At 59.0% G+C, this 8,305-nt stretch overlaps 3 protein-coding genes across 3 annotated transcripts; all 3 read right to left on the bottom strand.

The window, feature by feature from the left end:
* Positions 1-581: 581 nt before the first annotated feature.
* Positions 582-1,733, bottom strand: LmxM_14_0710_1 (uncharacterized protein; the record flags this gene model as incomplete). Its single annotated transcript, XM_003886441.1, has 1 exon — positions 582-1,733. One exon carries the CDS (start codon positions 1,731-1,733, stop codon positions 582-584), a length of 1,152 nt encoding a protein of 383 aa, XP_003886490.1.
* Positions 1,734-3,625: 1,892 nt separating this feature from the next.
* Positions 3,626-4,753, bottom strand: LmxM_14_0720_1 (uncharacterized protein; the record flags this gene model as incomplete). The annotated part of the gene is made up of 1 exon (XM_003886440.1): positions 3,626-4,753. The coding sequence occupies one exon, from the start codon at positions 4,751-4,753 to the stop codon at positions 3,626-3,628; it is 1,128 nt and encodes a 375-aa protein (XP_003886489.1).
* Positions 4,754-7,553: 2,800 nt separating this feature from the next.
* On the bottom strand, positions 7,554-8,305 carry LmxM_14_0730a_1 (uncharacterized protein; the record flags this gene model as incomplete). Its single annotated transcript, XM_003886439.2, has 1 exon — positions 7,554-8,305. A coding segment is annotated over one exon (752 nt), but the record flags the coding sequence as incomplete, so codon positions are not given.

Here is an 8,305-nt window from a genome sequence, read left to right as displayed (position 1 = left end):
TATACATACACATATATATATATATATATATATACATATATATACATATATATATATATCGCTATATGACTATATGTGTACGTGTATAGATACGTATATATATACATCTACGTAAGCACACAGACAAACAGACACACACACACACAAAAAAAAAGTACGTAAGTAATAACAAACCGAAGAAGAAGGCGACCAGCAACAACGACACAGCAGAGCGCGTGCACACCAAAGATGCTGCCGCAGGCGAAAACAGGCACGGATGTGCATGCCACCGCGCGCCATCGCAACTCACTTTCGGTCGCGTGTGACGCTTAAGAGGCGCACATGCGGGGAGGGGGGGGGGTGAGCGCTGCGTCGTCCTTGCCCCGTGATGAGCAGAGACAGACATGGACGAGGCTGTAGTTTACAAGAAGCCCTCCGTCGTTTCGTGCAGCGAGAAAAGCAAGCTAAACGAAACCGGAAACACGCTCCCTTTTAGCGCCCCCCTTGAAACCACCGCCTTTCCAGACACTCAACGCGTGAACACAAAATACGCTGAGCATCACTTGACGACAACGCAAGCCGGTTGTCGTCATATCGGTCCGCTAGTCTTCTTTGTTGACCGCCTCAGTTCGTTTGATCGCTGGAGAAGTGCGCGCGCGCGCCAGCACGAGGCTGTTCTCGTGCACGCGCTTGTCCAGGTACAGCTCCTTGAACAGCACCGCAAACAGCACGCAGTAGCTGCCATACATCAGCATGCCCATGCGCATGCATGTCGGGTCGCTGTCACAGCCCCAGAACCGGTCAGACATGTCGAAGGCGGGCACACGCGACGCCCGCGCGCCCGTCGTCACGACGCTCTTCGCGTTGCAGTAGGCGTAGTAGGCGTTGCTGAGCACCACCTCGGAGAGCTTGAAGAAGAGCGTGTTGCAGTGCTCGGGGCCCAGCCAGTACTGGAAGTACGTGTACACGGTGACGTACATGCCAATGAACATCTGCAGCACCTGCAGCAGCGTGATCACCGGCGCGAAGGGGCGAATTGACTTGCGCAGCCCTATCATGACGAGGAAGTAGTAGAAGTACATGAAGGAGTGCACGAAGTAGTTCATGGCGCAGAAGACGATGCCGCTCGGCATCGGCATGTACGACGACAGCCACACGTAGATGGCGGTGACGATGTGGTGATACCAGTGCAGGAAGGAGACAGGCTTGCGCTGCAGCACCAGGAAGAGCGTGTCGAGCAGCTCCGGTGTCTTGAGGTAGCCGAACATCGCAATAGCGAAGGTGGAGGGGCCGTCGTAGAAGAGCGCGGCATCGCGTTGCTGAATATCAGCCGGCGTGCGTTCCCACTTAAAGACGACGCCACGCTTCATGAGCTCCTGCTGGTGCGCATAAACAACGGCGGCGCGACGCGACACAAGGTTGGTATCACGGCCGTCCGCGATGGGCAGCTCGCACACCATGTTGTGTGGGGTGCGCGTGCTCAGAAAATACGGCGTGTGCATGGTGACCTGTATCGTGCCATAGGTGGACACGACCGAGAGAAACAGGTTCCAGGCAGCCACAAGGTAGCGGATAGGCAGCTGGATGCTGTGCCGCTCAATGTAGCCCGGCAGGTAGAAGACAACGAGCAAAAACGCAATCGTCGAGTACACCGGGTAGTCGGGGTAGCTGTCCAGGAAGTCGCGGCCGTGCTCGGACTTGAAGTTGCGCGGGTAGTCGTTTACCCAAACCCATAAGGCGCGAACTGTCTCCATGGTGTCGTGGCCGCGGACGCGCGGGAGCTCGACAGATGAGGATGCAAGGGGGCTGCGAGTGCACAGATGGGTGCAGTACTCAGAGAATGTCGCACTGCCGGAGAGGAAGAGAGGTAGATGCTGAGGGGCGCTGAAGCACCGAAGAGAATAACAAAAACCAAGTTAGCAACGCGCAGCGTGGGCAGGGTGGGGGAGGATTTTGGCGTGTGTGTGCCTGTGCGCGTGCACGAACGACCGCCACGACGACACGGCCGGGGGAAAGGTGAAAATAATAATGATAAGGATGCATCAACAATCAGATGTGCGCATGCGCGCAGGGAAAGAGGGAGGGATTTTGAGAGCGTTGGGGCTCCGCCACGCCAAAGCAAAGCCAACGCCAGGCCGGCGTACACACCGTCGCTCATCTGAGCACACATGCACCCGCAGAGGAGCTTGAGGACAGTCCCCGTTGAGCGCGATGGAGGCGCGCGACATGGGCCGATTCGCCTTTTCTTTCTCGCTGTTCCTTCGCCCTGGTCGGGCTACTTTGTGCGTACATGAAGGCAGCGGGACGGCTTTCGCACCACTAGTCTTTTACTTCACGCGAAACGGTGCTTGCAGGACTGTCTTTACCCTTCCCCTCTTCCGCGACGACTGCTGCACGAGACGCCTCGCCGATGCAGCGGCGCGCCGTTCCTTCGCCTGGACAGCGATGGACCACTGCTTGTCCACTTGCGTGCGTGTCCAGCAATCCGGGGGAAGCGGGAAAAACGAAAAACAAAAAAGAAGAAGCCACCACGCCCACCAAGATCAGTGATCTTGCATCACCCAGGGCGTAGACACAGGGATGTAGGCGCAAGCGCACGCACGTGTGCACATGCACACCTAGAGGAGGCGGGCGAAAGAGGGCTAAGCGCCAGCGTGACCACATGGAGGAAACGTGAGATGAGGGGGGGGAAGGGGGGATGAGAAGAAAGTCATGCACATGGATATCCCCCCTCCCCTGCTCCTGCAACGAAAAAAAAAAACGAAGCGCCACCACCACCACCACCCCGCCACAACAGCGGCGCGCTCACTGGAAAGACGATCAACAACAAATGAATGCACATAAAAGGGCCAAAAGGGCACGAGGAAGAAGAAAGGCTGGGCGCGTCTGTTGTGTGTGTGTGTGTGTGTGTGCGGCTACCTCCGTCGGCGTGCCTGCATGCGACAGATGACGAGGGGGAACGCAAACGCGGCGGGTCAAACTGAAGAAAAGGACGAAGGAAGACGAAGAAAAAAAACGACGTTCGCGTGCGCGGCAAGCATGCATGGTGGATCGACTCACCTTTGAAACCACTCGCGCAGCAAGAGAGGGAGAGAGTGTAGGTGGCGTTGTGCAGCGCCACGAAACAGAGGCGGCGCTGCGTGTCTCTCCATCATTATATTTCGTGTGTACGTGTGTGCTTGAGCCGCCTCACGGACACTCGACGACGCACGAGAAAAAGAAACGGAAAGGGGAGGAGGAAAAAGGAGGGGTGGGGTGGGGGCGCGAGGTGGCCGGTAGAAGAGTGCTGCACAGATCACCAAACCCGCCCCCCGGCCCCCCAGCAACAACCCCAACATCTAAAGGACAGGAGGACAGGGGAGAAGGGGGGGGGGCGGGGGAGGGGCAGAGAGATGCGAAGAAGAAACTAATGAAGCACATCGCGTTGGTGAATGTGTAAGGGCGATTCTTGTAGTCTTTTCCGCGCTGCCACATTTGCATACACTTGCCCCCAAGAGCAGCCCACGTGCATGCGTCGGTACACACAGTCCTATCCGCCACACACACACACGCACAGCGCCCTTGCGGCTGTTCACATGAAAACACGTGCTCCACACAGGCCGAGCGTTCCTGCCGCTTGGGGCTGTGCTCTGCGCTCACGGTGCGGCTACGCCGCCTTGGGCTTCGCTTGCTGCACCTTGCGCGCCAGCACGAGGCTGTTCTCGTGCACGCGCTTGTCCAGGTACAGCTCCTTGAACAGCACCGCAAACAGCACGCAGTAGCTGCCATACATCAGCATGCCCATGCGCATGCATGTCGGGTCGCTGTCACAGCCCCAGAACCGGTCAGACATGTCGAAGGCGGGCACACGCGACGCCCGCGCGCCCGTCGTCACGACGCTCTTCGCGTTGCAGTAGGCGTAGTAGGCGTTGCTGAGCACCACCTCGGAGAGCTTGAAGAAGAGCGTGTTGCAGTGCTCGGGGCCCAGCCAGTACTGGAAGTACGTGTACACGGTGACGTACATGCCAATGAACATCTGCAGCACCTGCAGCAGCGTGATCACCGGCGCGAAGGGGCGAATCGACTTGCGCAGCCCCATCATGACGAGGAAGTAGTAGAAGTACATGAAGGAGTGCACGAAGTAGTTCATGGCGCAGAAGACGATGCCGCTCGGCATCGGCATGTACGACGACAGCCACACGTAGATGGCGGTGACGATGTGGTGATACCAGTGCAGGAAGGAGACAGGCTTGCGCTGCAGCACCAGGAAGAGCGTGTCGAGCAGCTCCGGTGTCTTGAGGTACATAAAGAGCGCCACACTAAAGCCAGCGGAACCGTCGTAGAGTGACGTTATCTCTCTCACCACATCCGGAGGTGAGCGAACCCATTTCACCGGCAGATGACGCTCCTCGATGAGCATCTTCTGGTGGGCGTGTATGCGAGTGGCGCGCAGCGTGATGATGTCGTTGGCGCCACTGGTCGCGAGCAGCTCGCAGACGGAGTTGTGGAACGTGCGCACTGAGAAATGATCTCGGATGTGCCCACAAATGCAGAAAACACCGTAGGTGGACACGACCGAGAGAAACAGGTTCCAGGCGGCGACGATGTACTTGATGGGGAGGCTGATCTGCCGGCGAGCTAGGAGGTCTGGCAAATAGAACACCGCCAGCAGGTAGAGTAGCGTGGCATACACCGGGTAGTCGGGGTAGCTATCGAGGAAGTCTCGGCCATTCTCCGCGCTGAACCGGCGAGGGCGGTAGTTGATCCAGTCCCACGCAGCCCACAACGTCTCCATCGTGCGAGAAGCGAGCACACGTCAACGGGTAAAATGGGGGCGAGGGGACAGCGAGATACGACAGCGGTGCTCCAGGCCCTCGACTCCTTTGCCCATACACAGGGGATGAAGGGCGCTCAAGGGTGTCGTGCTGGTGAGAGTCGCACAAGGAGGAGAGGCAGCGCCTCCAAGAAAGTGAACCCTCAGAAGGATACAGGAGGCGAAGTGATAGATGGGCGCCAGAGGAAGACGACGAGAGAGTGAAGCGAGTATGCACGTGGTCCAGCGTGCGTGCTTGGGCAGTGCTTGGCGGCTGTCGTGCACAAGGGGGAAGGTGGGAGGGGGTGAAGAAGGCGCGAGGATGATGGTGAGGCCAGGCTGTACACATGAATAGCAACCGCACCCATCAACAAGAGCGAAGGCGTTGACGCTTTCTTTGAGGGGGACCGAACACCTGAGAGAGCGAGAAAAGCGGCGAGATGGGTTGAGAGGCGCACGCTCCGTCTTGGCGAGTGTGTCTGTTCGAGCCTGCAGGCAAAGGGCGAGGAGCGGGGGTGCTCCTTGCTCTGGGTGGGATGTCAAACCAGACACGTGCGCGCGCGTCGACGCGAAAGGAGATGCAAAGCTGCGCGACGAGGCTCACACGACAAATAGAGGGCGGTGGAGAAGCCGTGGATGGACAGGGAGCACCGGGTAGCGAGGTAGGACATGGAAAGGAGAGACGGAGGTGCGACCACACAACGGGACGTGCATGTGAGAGTGCGTGGGCTCCGTTCCAAAGCTGTTCTCATCCCCGTGAAGGTGTGCTCTGTCGGGTCCACGACCCGGCCAGCGGATGAGCGCACGCTTGCTTCGCACAGAAGGGGCCGGGGAAGAACGGAACGAGGCCGAGATGCCGTGGTGGATGCCCCCAACGACCGAAGATGCTTCCAAGACGCATTGTGCTGCCTTTTGCGTTCACCTTATCAGGCGTGCTTTCTTCGCTTCCCGTGCAGTGGCTGCGGCGCTGCCCCACTACCCCGTCACGCACACACACACACACACACACACACACATACATACATCCCGACGCGCGCACACCTACTGGAGTCCCCAGTACGAACAGGAACGACGAGGGAGAGGGGAGAGGGAGGGGGGCGGATTCTGGCATGCAAGCATGCATTCAAGTGTGAGTGTCTGGGCGTGGGAAAGCACCCGATGCTATTGCGCCTACACATGCACACAACAGAGGAGACCGCAGCAAGAGCAACGACGGAGGGCCGCGTCGTGACAGAAAAGGGAATGGGAAAAAGGGGGTGGTGATGGCTGGGGATGATGCCCTGCCTCGATGGCAGGGCCCCCGCTCCCCGTGCATCGGGGAGAAGAGATCGCAGGGATGAAGGGCAACGGACGAGGAAACACGACACAAATGGCAGGGGGGGGGGAAGGCGCACCTCTCATCACCACAGCAACTACACGCACAGGCGCTGGGGTAGACCTCGCACATGCACTCTTTTCACACACAGACCAAAACGAGCAGACACCACGCGTGCCGGAGCGCGTTGCGCCTGTGCACGCCGATGGCAGCAACAAAACGTGAAGCGCGACGGAAGAATGAGTGGTGGTGGTGGTGGGGAAGAGGGGGGGGGAGAGGGAGGGAAGGGGGTGCCGCGTGGCGAAGCTATACCCATACGCACTCCACCGCCACCACAAAGCAGAACAACCAAGGAGGAGGGCAACGAAAAAAAGGGAGTGGAAGGACACGAACGGGGGGGGGGCGGCGGCGGCGGCGGCGAGGGGCTAACACACGGCCCATGACGCCCTACACCCGTAGGCGCACACACACACACATGCGCAGAGAGAACTGCCACCCACTAAGCAATCGGACGACACGGCGCCGGCAGCCCACTCTCCGCCAGAAACCACGAAACCATCAGGGGCGAGGAAAGATCGCCACAGTGGAGGCGAAAATGAGAAAAATGCGCCGCAGCGACAACGCTTGGCTCAGCGCCACCGTTATATGTATTCGTGCACATGCATGGATATGTATATATATATATATATTCCGCGGTGCATACAGGGCCGACGCAAAACTCCAGATGGGAGAGGGTGTTAAGAGTCGGTCTGCTACACACGCCAAGACACAATGACCACCCATCACAATGGGCATACGGAAAAGAACGGGGGGTGGGGGGGGGGAGGCGGAAGAGCATACAAGAAAGGGAGGGGGAGACCACTGCGGAGTTGGGGAGGAGGGGAGAGCGCGGAGGTAAAAGGACGGCAGGCACGGAAAGAGATAGAGTGAAAGGAGAGTGACGTGTATACATATTGCTGCTGACCTTCCGGCGTGCCGATGCAGCAGATTCCGTCGCCGCTATGAATGCCCGTGTACGCGTCGTTGCGCCGGCGTTGAGCATGCCCTGTGGGTTCCCCTCACGCACACAGACACACACACAGGCACAGAACGAATAATGTGAGGGAAGGCAGTAAAGACGCCGCCACATCTGCCAGCGACGCCGAGCGAGCAAAGGAAGGCACACCAAACACACACGAGGATAGCGACGAAGGTGACGCTCGGCGCGCGTGCGCAGCACAGATGGTGGTGGGCTTCGTGGGGGTTCATGCAGCCATAAGCATGAGGGATAGAGGGAGAGAGAGGCAGAGCGACTGGCAGGAGGCGGAGGGGGGAGGGGCTCGTGCACGATGCGCAACAGGTGAGGAGTTTCCCGTGTCCATCGCTTCGCCCCTTCTGCCCTTTCCTGCTCGGCCCCCTGAGCAGCTGCCCATCCCCTGCCTGCACGCTTCCCTATCCAGATGACACACCTCTGCGCACACGGTGCGGCTACGCCGCCTTGGGCTTCGCTTGCTGCACCTTGCGCGCCAGCACGAGGCTGTTCTCGTGCACGCGCTTGTCCAGGTACAGCTCCTTGAACAGCACCGCAAACAGCACGCAGTAGCTGCCATACATCAGCATGCCCATGCGCATGCATGTCGGGTCGCTGTCACAGCCCCAGAACCGGTCAGACATGTCGAAGGCGGGCACACGCGACGCCCGCGCGCCCGTCGTCACGACGCTCTTCGCGTTGCAGTAGGCGTAGTAGGCGTTGCTGAGCACCACCTCGGAGAGCTTGAAGAAGAGCGTGTTGCAGTGCTCGGGGCCCAGCCAGTACTGGAAGTACGTGTACACGGTGACGTACATGCCAATGAACATCTGCAGCACCTGCAGCAGCGTGATCACCGGCGCGAAGGGGCGAATCGACTTGCGCAGCCCCATCATGACGAGGAAGTAGTAGAAGTACATGAAGGAGTGCACGAAGTAGTTCATGGCGCAGAAGACGATGCCGCTCGGCATCGGCATGTACGACGACAGCCACACGTAGATGGCGGTGACGATGTGGTGATACCAGTGCAGGAAGGAGACAGGCTTGCGCTGCAGCACCAGGAAGAGCGTGTCGAGCAGCTCCGGTGTCTTGAGGTACATAAAGAGCGCCACACTAAAGCCAGCGGAACCGTCGTAGAGTGACGTTATCTCTCTCACCACATCCGGAGGTGAGCGAACCCATTTCACCGGCAGATGACGCTCCTCGATGAGCA

The sequence above is a fragment of the Leishmania mexicana genome, contig 89, assembly GCF_000234665.1.
Source record: "Leishmania mexicana MHOM/GT/2001/U1103 WGS CADB00000000 data, contig 89, whole genome shotgun sequence".
Classification (NCBI taxonomy): Eukaryota; Euglenozoa; class Kinetoplastea; order Trypanosomatida; family Trypanosomatidae; genus Leishmania; species Leishmania mexicana.
Note: the sequence above shows the minus strand (reverse complement) of the source record. Positions and strands in the feature narration are given on the sequence as shown.